General features: G+C 50.9%; 1 protein-coding gene across 1 annotated transcript; it reads right to left on the bottom strand.

Moving 5' to 3' along the window:
- Positions 1 to 4,251: 4,251 nt before the first annotated feature.
- On the bottom strand, positions 4,252 to 14,692 carry LOC114702718 (ficolin-2). Its single transcript, XM_037204639.1, has 9 exons — positions 14,422 to 14,692; positions 12,803 to 12,916; positions 10,503 to 10,556; positions 10,090 to 10,143; positions 9,422 to 9,454; positions 9,142 to 9,269; positions 8,598 to 8,727; positions 7,689 to 7,823; positions 4,252 to 6,334 (listed from the first exon to the last, which is right to left on the bottom strand). The coding sequence occupies exons 1-9, from the start codon at positions 14,531 to 14,533 to the stop codon at positions 6,087 to 6,089; spliced, it is 1,008 nt and encodes a 335-aa protein (XP_037060534.1). The 5' UTR covers positions 14,534 to 14,692; the 3' UTR covers positions 4,252 to 6,086.
- Between the last annotated feature and the right edge of the window lie 206 nt (positions 14,693 to 14,898).

The raw sequence follows: 14,898 nt of genomic DNA, 5'->3' as shown, positions 1-14,898 counted from the left end.
CAGGACAGTCCCTCTGGGCCTGTAGGGTCTTCCCACTGAAGGAGACTGCATTTTCAGAGGAGCCGATCTTTGTGTGGGCTCCTTGCACAGCGGAAAGTCTAAAGCCAGACATTGGGCTACAGAAAGGGGCTTGCTCAGGATGGTAGCCAAGAAAAGGGACTTGAAACATACCCTAACCAAGTCTGGCCCAAGCTCCCATCACAGGATGTGCTTGGCTGTGGATGCAGACATGGCTGCCACATTGCTTAGCAGAGTGGCGGAAGTTCAGGTCATGTGGACAGAGGCTACCCAGAACTCTCAGTCATCCTTAATCTGAGCTGTGTAAACTGGGTTTGAGTGACTCCTATCTGGGAAGATTGCTCTGCCCAGTTTTCTTCGGGCATTTGAGCAGCAGTTCTTAACCTGTGGGTTGCTCCCCTTTGGGAGTCAGACCCTTTCACAGTGGTCACCTAAGACCATCGGAAAACACATATTTATATTGTGATCCATAATAGTAGCTGTAAGGATTATGTCCTTATTATGTCATCAGCCTGCGACAGAGTCCCCTCCCACGGGCCCTCTTTCTTATTCTCTCTCCTTCCATATTCCCTCTGTACTTCCCCTCCGCACAGTCTCTCTGTCTTTCTGTCTCTCTGTCTCTGTCATCTCTCTGTCTCTTTGTCTCTCTCTCCTAATAAAGCTCTAGAAAGGTAACCATGGCTCATGATTCTTCCGCCACCGCAGCATCCAGCACTCTCTTCCGTTGCCGTGGCCACCGCGTTAAACCCCATTAAACCCTTCAGTAGCAAAATTACAATTATGAAGTAGCAATGAGAATAATTTTATGGTTGGGGGGTCACCACCACATGAGGAACTGTATTAAAGGGTCGCAGCATTAGGAAGGTTGAGAAACACTGGTCTAAAGTGAACTTTACTCTGACAGCCTGAGGATCTGCAGATCCTGCAGGTCCCAGTCTTGACTACCCATCAGGAAGACTCATAAAAGAGAGCCATGGCCCTTCTCAGACCTAGGAAGCCTCAATCCCAGCAGGCAATACCCAGAATCTAAAAGCTTCCTGTGGATTCTGGGCCATGGTGAAAACCATGTGGCCCCTGGAAAGATAGCTCAACCAGTAAAACACTGTAAAGCATGAGGACCTGAGTTCGAACCCCCAGCATCCACTCAAAAAGTCAGGTGTGGTGATATACATCTGTCATCTCAGTGCTGAGGGGAAGGGGAGGAGAAGGAGGCTCCCTGGAGGCTGGATGGCCAGCGGTCTAGCCAATCATTAAGCACCAGTTTCAGTGAGAGACCCTATCTCAAAAAATAAGATGGAGGGAAATAGAAGAGGACACCCAGTGTTGGCCCTTGGCCTCCATGGGCATAGGTGCGGACACATGCATACTACATACACACACAGGCCATGTGGCAGTACATCAGGTAGACCTGACAACCACCGGTCACTCTACAGGCCACATGTCCCCAGGACCCCAAACCATCCCCTGAGTGCAGGCATGAAAGAGCTGAATCAGAAAGAAATGGGGAAGAAACCCTGAGTGAGGCTGGTGACGAGAATATCTGTCACCTTACATCAGGGGCCTGGTGGTGTCGTGGTGGTGGCTGAATCCTTCTGATCCCACATCAGTGACAGTGAATGCTCTGTGAATCAACAGGCTCACCAAGAAACTCACTCCTGGGAGGAAACCCAACAGTAGAGAGACGGCTTCGTATACACACATGTGGCATGCTATGCAGGGTCCAAGCCCACAGTAAAAGAATGGCCATTTCCTCAAGTGAGTTAGTGGCTATTTAAAAAGCTAAATGTGCAAACACTTGTAACATGGAAACTAACTGTAACATTAAGAAATAAAAATCACAGGCTATTTTCCATAAAAATTCACAATTATGTATACATAAAATTTGTACAATTTTGCATGCATAGGATAAAATAAAATCTTACCTAAAATTTATGAAAAACTTAAACTACATTTCAAATTAGAATATAAAAAGTGTAGGTGTCCATATCCTTTAATGAATTAGAAGGGATGGTTGGAGGTCAGATTCCTTCTAAAGACAAATGAATAAGACCCAGAGGGGCACAGAACCAGAAGGAGCAGGACCCACAGGGAAAAGGAACCCAAGGGGAGACTAGACCCAAGGAGCAGGGACCCAAGGGAGCAGGGACCCAGGGGAGCAGGAATCCAGAGAGGTGGGGATCTAGAGGGAGCAGGCACTCAGAGGGGAAGGAATCTAGGGGGAGCAGGGACCCTGGGGAGCACGGACCCATTGCAGGACACTTACAGTTGCTAAGCTAGGGTCGTCACCAGTAGAAGAGCCTGAATTCCTAGGGAGGTCTAAGAGGTTCAAAGGTCAATTTGAGCCACAGAAAATGAAGCCATAGGCTGTGTAGTGTACACTTAGGGGAACATTTTGGGACATCTGCATCTTAGAGGTGACAAAAAGTGCCTGATGAGCTGGAGGAAGAAAAAAAAAGTCAGGAGGCAGATTGGAGAGATAATCAAAATTGGGGGCTATTAACATTACCAAGAGAGGGGATTCTCTGCTCAAACAGTAACACAATCTACCTTGTCCCAGAAGGGTTTTAAAGGGACCAGAGTCTCATAACAAGATTAAAAAAGTCCAGTCTACAGTCCCAAATTGTATGGGGATACAAAGAATCAAGAAAATACACGATGCTGAAGAAGAAAGACAACCCTGCTCCCGCTGCTTATAAGACTGAGTCAGGAGCACCAAAAACTCAAGATGGATGCCAGGACCGTGCTTCAGGAGGTAACGACAAACCCTCCTGAAATGAATGGCGATGTCCCCATCACAGACCTGTGTACTGTGGGATGGAATCGAAGGGAAATTTTAAGGCAAAACCAAACAAACAAACAAACAAAAACCCAAGAATAGGAATGAAGTTTTCACATGGTGGGAAGTCATGTCCCCATCCGTCCCCCCCCCTCCCCCCCCCCCCCCCCCCCGCGCGGTGTAGTGGCATGTAACTATAATCTCAGTGTTGGGGAACAGGGACAGATGAATTTCTGGAATTCGCTGGACAACCAGCCTGGCCTAACCAGCAAGCCCTGGGTCTTAGCAAGAGATCTCATCTCAAGTAAATAAATAAATAAACAAACAAGTGCATGATGACAGAGGACTGGCACTCTGGACTGAGCTCTGAATTGACGTACATGGGCAGCTCCCACACACATGCACACACTAATAAATAAGTAAATGAAAATAAAATGGGGCAAATGAAGCACAGGTAACAAATGTGGAATTTATCGCCGGGAGAACTGCATTTTAAAAAGTAACTATGTGAGGGACTAGAGAGGTAGCTTCGTGGCCAAGAATTTGGACTGTGCAATCATGAGGACAAACCCTAGGTTTGAGTTCCAGCACCCACGTAACAAGCGGTACAAATTACAAACGCGTGTAACTCCAGCTCCCAGGGATCCAGTGCCACCTTCTGCACTAGGTGTGCACCCGCGCGCACACACAGGTGCATACACTCATGCACCCACGCACATCCATGCACACATACATTAACATTTAATTAATTAAGGTGTGCATCTATGATGTTGCAATGTAGTGGATAGCCGGTCCTGCAATGAGGCTTCGGCAGCTGTCTACAAGGCGGAGCCAAGAGAGGACCCCTGAAGACCCGAGATCCAGATGCGCCAGCCTCCCTTGCTTCCTGGATCCTGGACGCTGGAGGTAGATTGAGCAGAGTTCTCCAGAGAACACCGCTGGACTGTGCTTCACCTTTCCCAGACCCTGTTACCTATCCCTTCACTTGTAAGTTACCCCACAAAATAAACCTCCCTTTTAACTATGTGAAGTTGCCTTAATATTTAAACCAATACCCACCCCTTGCCGTGCAGACAGCTGCTTCCTTTGCTGCTGAGGAGAATTCTGTGGGGCTGCTGTCTCTGTGATTTTCTTGGTACATTCTCCTTGTGGTGAGCACTGGGATTCACTCTGGTCTGAGAGTCTTTAGTTCCTGGCCAGGCCTCTTGCAGCCACACTGGTGTCTCCAGGTCATGAAGGGCACGCTCTAGGTATGAGGTTTGTGGTATGATCATGGCTGAGGTCCTCCAGTGACTTCGATGCATGTTTATTATTTTCAGATTGGCCACGGCCTTCCGGTGGCTGCTGCTGGTGAGCGGACCTCTTGTCCCCTAAACGTGGCTTGCTCCTCTAGAGGCTTTAGTGGGCTGTGTTAGTACCTCACTTGGTTATGGTTTGCATTTCTCTCATAGGTATAATTTTATAAATAAACTGAAACTTTTTTTTTTTTTTTACAAATACGAGGATGTTTTTAGAAGTCTAAATTATTTGGAGCCTTTTAACAAATGCATCGGACTCAATTTCATGAGATGTTTGCTCAAATCTCATGCCTTCTTTGTTTCGTTCAATCCTGCCTTTCGAACTCAGTGCCTGTGCATACTGGTCAGGGGCTCTACCACCAAGCTACATCTCAAGCCCAAATACTAGGTTTTACTGGCCTGCTGGGATATTTTTTTTACTGTTATTATTAGATTGTGCCATTTGGTTTTTGTGGCTGTTATTAGCTTATTTGCTTGAGATAGGGGTTCATGTATCAAAGACTGGCTTTAAACCTGAGATAGCCTTGAACTTCTGACCTTTCTGCCTCCATCCCCTGAACACTAGAGTAAGAGGTGTGCACCACCACACCCAGTTTACACAAAACTGGTAATCAAATCCAGAACTTGCAGGCTAGGCTGGCACTCTACAAACTGAGGTATGTCTCCAGTTCTGTTTGGTTTGTTTGTTTGCTTGTTTGTTTGTTTGTAATAGGATGTGGTGGACAGGGTAATATGTCCTCTGCTGAAGATTTTTTTGCCTGATGTCCAGAACCTGTAAAGCTTCCAGAGAGAAAGTTGGCTATGTGACTTCCCAAGACCTGTGAGGCATTTCTAAGCAGACTATCTAACTCCAGTCAGAAATGGAGACCCATTCCAGGTGACAGACAGCTGTAGGTCAGATTGATATACTGTTGCTGGCTTTAAAGCTGGACAAAGTAAGGACAGAAAAGGCAGTCAGGGTACCCGGGAAGCTGGAGGTACCCTGCTCCATGCCAGGCATCTGGAGGAAAGCACACCAGCGTCTTGACTTTGGCCAGCTGGACCTCTACAAGTCTTATTATCTTGGGAACTGTGGGTAATGGGTCCTGCTGTTTTAAGCCTAAATGTGTGGGTGTCGGTTGAAGCAGAGGTATGGGGCTGAACATGAGTGTGTAGAGGGATTCTATTCTTCTGGGCCCTTAATTCCTTTCTCTTTGCGTCTCATAAGCCAATGGTCTAGTTTGAATGGGGCATACCCACCTCTCTCTTCCTCCTGCTCAGACCCCCTGAATCCTAGGGAGAAACTAGTCCTAGTCTATGAGGAGTACCTCTCCTTTCCCCCAGAAACTCCCACTCACTTCTGTCAATTAGAATTGAGGTTCCGGAGATGAGATGTGCCCTGGGTGAGGCAGGCCCCTCTTCATCTTCCCCTCAGATACTGCTGGCTCTCTGTGGCCAGTGCTCCCCACACCTGCTATTCATGGGAAGCTGCTGGCTCACAGAGACATTTACACAGCAAGCAGAAGGGGTCTTGCATGCTCCCAACCTCTTATGAACATTTCCTAGTCCCCAGGTGACCTTTTGATGGACATGTAAATTGCTGTGAGTGAGCTATAATGGAACACGGGGCTGGGATGGGGACAGGTCACTTATGGTAGTGGCAGAGCTGAGGGTCAGAGGCAGATGGCCCCAGAGAAGCAGGCATTGGTCTGCATTTATAAATGGACTTTCCAACTCTTCCTGACTGTCAAGGTCATAGACAGCTCTGCTGGATGATACAGATGTGGCAAAAGACTAAAATGTGACACAGAAAACCCACAGACACATGTCTGTCAGAGAACAAGCAGCTTTGGGAAATGCAATTTTTCCTTTGGAATGAAAATGTAAGTATGTGAGGAAGGCTGTCCTGGAGGTCATGGGCTGTGTGGACTGTGGGTAAAAGGGCAGAGCAGGGCAGGGTGGGCACATTCCTTCCTCAGCTGGTAGTGAAGATGGAGTCCTTCCTGTGGTGGGAGCTAGGTGAGGCGCACCTTCATCTCAGAAACCTTGTAGCTATAGTTGTAGCCTCCCCATGACCTCCAATTCACACCATCTGCGTAGCTCTTATGGGGCCCCCTGAGGTAGAGGCCATTCAGGTTGGAATGGTGACAATCACTGTACCACCAGGCTCCATGGTATCTCAGCGCACAGTTGGAAGAACTCTGGTCATTGTCTTGGTCTTTGGTAGAGAAAAATTGGTTGTTTTGGGAAGTCAGGGAGTCACCTGTCCAGAAAGAACATGTGTCATGTAGATGCTAGACACACACTAGACGGCCCCATCTCCTGCCTGTGACTTGCCTATTCTCAGCTGGATAATTCGTCAGTTGAGGTCCAGGTGAGGGACCCATCTTCACAAGCCTTGGGAAAGAGCATAACGCCAGATATGACCCCCTCTTCCTGGTCCAGCAAGTTCCTGTGGCCATTGTTGTCTCTCCCCAGCCACTCTCTGCTCCCTCAGGGAGCCTCTGAACAGCATCTCCAGTACCAATTCCCTCCTCACAGCAGCCTGCAGCTCTCTCTAGGACTTCTCTTACCTTCCCTCTTGCCCTGGCTGTCTCTGAGTCGGCTCCAAATGGTCATGCCTCCAGAGTTTACCCTATTGCACCTCCACGCTGGGCACACAGCTTCTGACGCCCTCAGTTTCCCCACATACAGACTTTGTTTTCTTTCCTCAAAGTCCCAGGTGAGATGGTGCAAAGTGGGTGCATAAATTTGAGAGCGGTCGCCTCCAAAGCTCCCGAGAGAGCGGCCTGCCCCACTTAGCTGTGGGTTCAGCGGTTAAATAGGTGTGGTCATGCCCCACGGCTCCACTGTACCCAGACACGTACGTTGTAGGATGGACTTTCCAAACCACAGGGCCAGAGTTCTTCGGGAAAGAGGGCTGCTGTGGTTTAGAGATGAACTCTCCCCACAAAGCTTTGTATATTGAAGGCTCAATCCCAATTCGAGCAGTGTTTGGGGGTTTGGGTGACTGGATGAAGAGAGCTGAGGCCTCATTTGTGGGTTAGTCACTGATAGAGTCCTAGTAGTCCATAGGGAGCTGGTGACAGGCAGGGCCTAGTTAGAGGAAGTGGGTCACTAGAGACATGCCTTTGAGGGGTGTTCCCTTTCAGTCTCTTTCTTTGCTTCCCATCGGCCCTAAAATGAAAGGCTTCGTCCTATCACAAGCTTCCACCATGATGTTCCACCTCACCTTTGGTCCACAGTAAAGGGTCTGGCTTATGCATTGTCCCTAAGGTGCTTTCTATAAGAGATAGGGCGTTAGCACCCATGGAGAGATGCCCATCTTCTTCTGACTCTATCGTATATGGTAGTCAGTGGTCCCCACTCACTATGCAGTGGAGCTGGGTGTGGGCCCTTAGTTCTGGCCTATTGGGCAGTCTTGGGGGTGCTAACAGACTGCATCTATGGTCCTCACATAGTATAAGGATGTAGATATTAGTGTTTTGCCAATGGCAACCCTAGGCTCAGAGCCATAGACCCAGCTCAAGGCCACCGGGGGAGATAGAAAGCAGGCCCCTCTACTCCCAGCCTGGTTCCGAAGCGGCCATCTCACAGCCCCTCCTCAAGCTGCTCACCAGCACCACCTCCAACAAAATTTCCCAGGACGAGCTTGTATTTCTCAGCCTCTCCTTCGATCTTGAAGGAGCTGTACTTGGCAAAGTCATGCTTGCCTTCGAAGTCTGTAAGATCCACTCGCAGCTCGCTGGTTCCTGCAGGAAGGGGGGGACGGGGGTGGGGGCGCGTGTTAAGGCTCCTAAGGTTCAACTTTTGAGCCTTCACCCTGCGCAGCCCTAGGGAATTCACCTGGGTAGTTACCAACATCTGTTGGCCACGGGGGGGGGGGGAGCACTATTTCTAAGCACCCTCCCATCTGGTCCACAGGCAGTACCTGAAAACCTACTGGCCACATTCCCTTGGCATGACCTGCCATGCTTTATTTTGTGAATTCTCCCAGAGGGCTGTGCCCTGAAATGCAGTAGCCCGAACCTGGATGTGAACAGTTTTGTTCTTTTCTTCGCCCCCAAAAATTGGATGCCCAGGAGCAGACACAATAAGGTGTCCTGACAGTGAGTGAGAGACCAAGGCTATGTGGTTTCCACTGGATCACAGGACAGACCATGAGCTAGTGTTATGTGCTGTAGTGGGGTGAGAAGGGTTTTGGGGAGCCTGCTCTCTATGGCAAGAATGAGGCAAGAGGGACTTCTGTAGGACCCAGAGGCAAGTGTTCTGGAGGAATTAACAGCTAGAGATGAGAAGGGATGTTCCCAAGACTACCAGCATACCTCTTCTGTTGGGTCCTGAGATGTCAGTAACCCACACTAGAGAGATCCCTTATCCCCTGATCCTCACCTTCTGGAAGGTCACGGCAGGGATCTCATGCCCTGGGGTGCCATTGCTGTGTGATCTAACACTGTGGGACTCTTCTGCCCCATGGTCCAGGACTCAGAGCCCCAAGGTTACCCCATCTGGATGGCACTGCCTACCCTGGGTGGTTAGGGCGTGGATGTTGTCATTTCCCAGCCAGAACTCCCCCAGCTGACTGCCGAAGCCGCGCTTGTATGAGGCCCAGTCCCGAAAGAAGTCCACAGAGCCATCGAGCCTCCTCTGGAAGACCTGGGACAGGGAGGTGTACGCAGAAGTCAAAAAGGCAGGCAAACTTCCTACAGCATGGGGGGCCAAGCCTCAGAGCAGAACAGGAACCAGGATTCCCAGAACACTGGGAACCTAGTGCCATAAGCATGCCATTGCGGACCCCCACGCCACGAAGTAAGTGGCAGCTAAGAGAGTAGACCACATGTCCCAAGCCACACAGCAGGAAGTGGAGTGTGCTGGCTTCATCTGGTCCGCCCCTTAACATAGGCTTTCCCACAGAGGTCGCCCTGCCAGCACTGCCGGTTCTCTGTCTTCAGGGAAGGAAGGGCTCCCTCTGAGGTACAAAGGGACAGAGAAGCCACACATCTCATTTTCTGTTGGCCGTGGAACTTGGGTCCTGACAGTTCTGGGCCTGAGGGCTAACCCAGTACTCACGGTCCAGCCCCCGCCATCCGTGTCCATGTCACACAGCACAGCCAGGGGCCTGCAATCCGGCAGGTAGATGGTGTACCAGCCAGTGAGAAAGTGGCCCTGGGTGAGCAATTCCTTGCAGGCCCGAGGTCCTGGGGATGGAAGCAGGGAGCGAAGGTTGGACTGGAACCCTGGTACGCTCAAAGAAAGTAGGCAACGAGCTCAAAGTCACACAGCAGGGGCCCGGGAAGGGAGGCAGGGACAGGGAATATCCACATGGGGACAGGGTAGGTGATGTGGTCACCTGTAGCACACGACTGAACTGGCCCGGTGTCTCCTGTGTGGGGAGAGAAGAGACCTGGTCTTAAGTGTGTGGTCATCAGCTTCGTCCCCACTGACCCCTATAATGTGAGCTGGGTAATTCCAGGACTCTCCTAGGCCCTACTCTTGGGGTACATGGTTCAGCTGCCTGGCTTTTCCTCTGCAGCTGTGGTAAGTGCTGTCCCTGACAGCACCCTTGTCCAGGCCTTGGGTACCAAAGAAAGTGGATAACCCCCTCCATAGTCCCAGAATGCTTAGACTATGCTCTGCCAGAGTGTCTACCCAGGAGGCCTTGTGAGTGAGGGGTGCCCACGGCATTCAGAACGCAGATAGGTCCCCCTCAATTGTAAAGGAAACATGAGGTTGCCTCTTAGAACTTCATAATTAAAATAAATAAATAAATAAATAAATAAATAAATAAGTAAATAAATAAATAAATAAGCATCAATTAGAAAAGAATTCAAATGAGTTTTGCTAATCACCCAGCTAGACCACAGGCAGGTGCTAGGATGTGAGTCCTCAGAGTTTGAACATCCTGGCCCCTGCCACCTACTCTACCCCCTGCCCAGACAATAGGACCTCAGACTGAGGACCCTCTCCCTAGGTATGACTGGGCATGGCAGACCCCCAAGACACAACACATGGACTCACCTTTCTCTCCACGTACTCCCTTCTCTCCACGTACTCCCTTCTCTCCCCGGTCTCCTGCGGAAGCAGAGAGCATGATGCCGATGCCCAGAGTGTCTGATCAATCAGGAGACCCACCAAATGGGACTAGTCACCCAAGGCAGGCACTGCTTAGGGTCAGCTGGGAGCTAGAAGCCCGCAGGAGTGGGGGCAGGCAACCCTTGCTGTTGGGGGCAGACAACCCCTGCTGTTGGGGGCAGGCAACCCCTGATGCTAGCAGGAAGGGACACTGAGGCCTACCCCTGATGCTAGCAGGAAGGGACACTGAGGCCTGAGGTAGGGCAGAGTCCAACCCCCATCTCTTTCTCCAGCCCCCATATCTTCATGGACAGATCGAGGTGCCTACTTAGCACCCTTGCTGTCTGCCAGGCTGTTACCTTTGGGTCCAGTCGGTCCTGCCTTTCCAGGGTGTCCAGGGAGGCCATTCTCTCCTGCAAATTCAAATATACTTTCTGAGCAAAGCATCCGCATTGTCCCCATGGACAGTCTTTGCTGGCCTTAGTGACCTTGGGGACTACAGCCAGGCTCACTGTGGAGGGTGTAGAGGGTGGGGTAGCCTAACCCATGGCTGGGGAGGGTGTAGAGGGTGGGGTATACCCTAACCCATGGCTGGACACTGGGGCCTCCAGCAGGCTTTCAGTAAGCTCCCATTTGCTCCTTTTGTCCAACGTGAGTGAACCAGGCCTGGGCCGCAGCAACCTCACAGGGGGAGAGGGGGAAAGGGAACATGGCTGTGTCATCCCCTCAGACCCTGTGCTATCTAGTTTTTATGCCAGTTTTATGACACAGGCTAGAGTCATTTGGAAAGAGAGAACACCAGCTGAGAAAATGGCCCTACCAGACTGGCTTGCAGGCAAGCCTGTGGGGACATTTTCTTGGTTAGTGATTGATATGGTGGGCCCAGGTCACTGTGGGTGGTGCCACCTCTAGGCTGGTGGTCCTGGGAGTCAAAAAGACAGGCTGAGAGATCTTTGAGGAGCAAGCCAATAAGCAGCTTTTCCTCACGGCCTCTGCATCACCTGCTGCCTCCGGGTTCCTGCCTTGACTTCCTGCTCTGACTTTCCTGGATGACAGACTACAAGCTGTGGGATGAAACAAAACCTCTCCTTCCCAAGTTGCTTTTGGTCATGACGTTATATTGCAGCAATAGAAACCCAACTAAGATGTTCCCTGGCTCAACAGAAGCTATGAGGCAGTCATGAGGTCCTCCTGGCAGATCCTGGTCTCGGGAGCCACGCTGGCCCCCAGCACAGCATTGCTGGTGTCTGCAGCAGCTTGAGGACTCCTGGCTTCCATTGTCAGGGATGCTGAAGAATGAAGTGGACTTGTTCATCCTCTACAGATGAGGGTCAGGAAAGCAACTCTAGAGGCCCAAATTGCTCAGGGCCAGAGAATCTGAGCTTGCTTTACCCAGCAGGCCTGCATAAGGGGATGATTTGACCACGGGTGTGGTTACCAGGTGTTTGGAAGGGTCTACACTTGGCTGTATCTAGCAAGAGGGAGGTTTTTGCCTTATTATAAAAAGCCCTTTTGGATAAATACCCTTCTGGGCCATTGGGTATTGACCCAGGTCTTCCTGAAGCTATCCTGTGTTTCTGTCTTTCTTCTCATCTTCAAGGTCTCTCTCTTTCTACCTAATATTTTCTTATCCCTCTCTCCTCAAGAGTACCTAGGGTAGATTGGAGGCAAGTCCCCCACAAGCAACATCACTTCAGGGACACTGACCCTGCAGAGGACCCAGGCACACTAGTTCCCACTTTGGGTCAATTCAGCAATGCACAGAAGTAGCAACTTAGTTATACAGAAGTAGAGCCCAAAGCAAGAGGTCAACACCCCTCCCTCGTGGCTGGCTGTCCCATCCTGGCCATGGGATAACCTCTTCCCCCAAAGTCCCTCAGCAAGGCTCTGAGGACAGAAGTCTCCTCCCCTAATGGGACCACAGAAGCGAGCAGGCAAGTGGGACTTGGCTTGGGGCGACTTACATTAGCTTTAAGCCTGGCATCTTCTAGGGGTATCATAGAGGTGTCCAGGTTTGTCCTGTCCCCACCAGATCATCACCAGGCTCTGCCTGGGATACCTTCAGACATGTGGCTCCCCTGGGCAGCTCTGCTGCCGAACCTCAGCACATCTAAGTCTGACTCAGGAAACGCAGGCACCACCACTCTCTCCCATTTGGGGAGAACAAGTATGCTTGAGGTCCCCACAAGTGCTAAGGTTCAGGGCTCCAGGGGCCATACTCTGAAGCAGATCCCAGATGGAGGCTGCCCCACTCTCTCAGGAGAGCCAACTCAGGGAGGAACTGGTCCCTTTGAGCCTTTGTTCGATCACCAGAGGCAGGTGAAGAAGAAAGTGCCAGCCCAGCTTTCAGGTGAGAATGTAGAAGTATCTAGTGCCTAGATGTCTCCTAGTGGCCAAGTGGAGCAGACATCTGTAGGAAACCAAGAGGTGGGGCCTCAAAGCATGCCTGGAGCACCTAAAATGGTCCAGAAAAGCCCTCCTGGATCTTGTCAGACTGACTGAACCCGGTTTCTGCCATTGGCCATTGTACCAAGATACCCAGTGCAAGTCTTAGAATCAGGAAGGGCCTGAGGTGGTCACCCAAGTCCAGAAGACCAGACTCAGGGCCCCTCCCCCAATGCTGTGCCTTCCATGTGTCCTCCCCTTCCCCAAAACACACCTTTATCTCCTTTGGCCCCTGCCTCTCCCTTGGGCCCCAGGGCTCCAGGACCGCCAGGGCAGCCTCGAAGGATGGTGAGCTTGTTGGAACCATCCAGATCCAGGACTTTCACTTCTGCAGAACAACACAAGCATCAATCAACATGACCATCTTGGGCCACCTGCCCTAAGGGCAACTGCCAGCTCAGCCATGTCGGACATGGGTAGATGGCTGCAGCCAGAATCACCAGCCTCCTCCACAGAGATGGGGCAGAATTTAGGTCTTCCTATGATGGAGACTAGGTCTGCCCTTGCCCTGGGGAGCTGGGCAGCTGAGAGGGGAATGCAGGATAGAGTCCTGCCTTGTGGGTGGAAGAAGCCCTCCAGGTACCAGTGTTGTGGTCCTTTGACAGATCACCTAAGGCCCCCGAGTCTCTGTCCCTCAGCCCCAAGTGGTTGTAGAAACTGGAGAGATGGCTCAGCGGTTAATAGCATTTGCTCTTGCAGAGGACCCAGGTTTGGTTCCCACCACCCACATGGCAGCTCACAACTGTCTGTAATTCCAGTTCCAGAGGATCTTCCGGCCTTTGCAGGCACCAGGCATGCAAGTGGTACACAGACATACATGCAGGCGAAACTTCCATACACATTTAAAAGTATGGTTTCTTAAAGAATAGGGGTGTGGTGGGAACTCAGTTTGAGAATGACTTTAGAAAGCTAAAGTCTTGCCATTCTGGCATTTAGAGAGAGCTTCATAAATAGTTATTGTATCTGAAAAACAATAATCAATCTTGCTAAGAAATTCTGTCAATGTAACATTTTCTCTCAGTCTTGACAATTGACCAGGGAACAACTGGGCTGCAAGAGGTCTTCTAGGGAGGGGATGTGCATGTCTCAAGGCACAGCTGGAACCAAACAGAAGTTGCTACATTGTTTAAAATGTTGCTAAGTTGTGACTTGAAAAGTGCACGCCCTTGCAGAACTCTTGGGATATCAGAACAGGGCGGGTTTCAGCTCGGTGACCAGAGACTGTCTTTGGTGTGCTCCTCGGTGGGGAGGACCACCTCTCCGGCTCCCGTCTTTCCTCCATTGCCTGCAGTTCTGTGTGCAGGGTCAAAGCCTCGCAGGCTTTTCCCATCCAGTTTTCCTGCTGCCTCTTTTCCCTGGGGTGGGCTGTGCTTTGCTGCTGACCGAGTCCCCTCTCTAATCATGCCACCGTCTAGGACAGCTGTCCTGTGCTTAGGAGTAATATCTCCAGGGTGGACAGAGCCAATCGGGGATATTCCCAACCCTAAATCCTTGCCCATATGTACCATACGGGACCATGGGGTACATTTTCACCAAAGTTATCAAGGGGATGTGTCAGCCACCAGATTAGAGGCTCCTAACATTTCTCTCTGAACTCCCTAAGAAGGTAGAAAATGTCGGCGTCATCTTCATCTGTGAAGACTGCAGGTCTCGGGGTCTGCAGGCACAGGCCCATGAAACCTCCACCCAACCTGGTGCTGGTCACTCACAGTCTGTCTTTAGAGGGTGACACTGAGCTAACCAGGAGCTTCTCAGAAGAGGTGGGCGCAGGGACATTAAGTGGGCAATGAGTGGGGTAGTTCCCTGCTTTCAAGGACTTAGAGTTCATCTCACCTGGGCAGGTGTCATCAGCATGAGTGATCAGGCCATTGATGAGCAGGGTCAAGATGAATAGGGCAGCAGGTCCCGGAGCCATGGTAAGTGCAAACCTCCCACCCTTCTCCATAGCTGTGCAGAAGCGCTCTGTCTGCTCTTATAAGGCAGGAACCCCAGCTCCTCTCCTTGGGCTCCAGTGTCCCAATCCCCAGGAGACAAACACTTCCTGGAGGCCCATGGTTGCACAAGAGGCCTGAAATCGTCCCCAGGGTATGTCTGTTCTTCCAGTGAGGCCTCCCAAGGCTCACTTCCCCTGCAGAGGCATCTGAGCCCAGCCCAGGGTCACCTCTATTTGCAAAGGACTTGCTCTGTTGGCTTAAGTTAAGCATAACCTCCCATTCCCTTCTCATTTCCCATCAGGCTCTAGATCGCCTCTTGTGGTTAGGGAGGATTCCGGAAGCCGGTCCCCAGGGCAGACAGGAGGGAGCTGGTCAC

The sequence above is a fragment of the Peromyscus leucopus genome, chromosome 4 (genome assembly GCF_004664715.2).
Source record: "Peromyscus leucopus breed LL Stock chromosome 4, UCI_PerLeu_2.1, whole genome shotgun sequence".
NCBI classification, from domain to species: domain Eukaryota; kingdom Metazoa; phylum Chordata; class Mammalia; order Rodentia; family Cricetidae; genus Peromyscus; species Peromyscus leucopus.
Note: the sequence above shows the minus strand (reverse complement) of the source record. Positions and strands in the feature narration are given on the sequence as shown.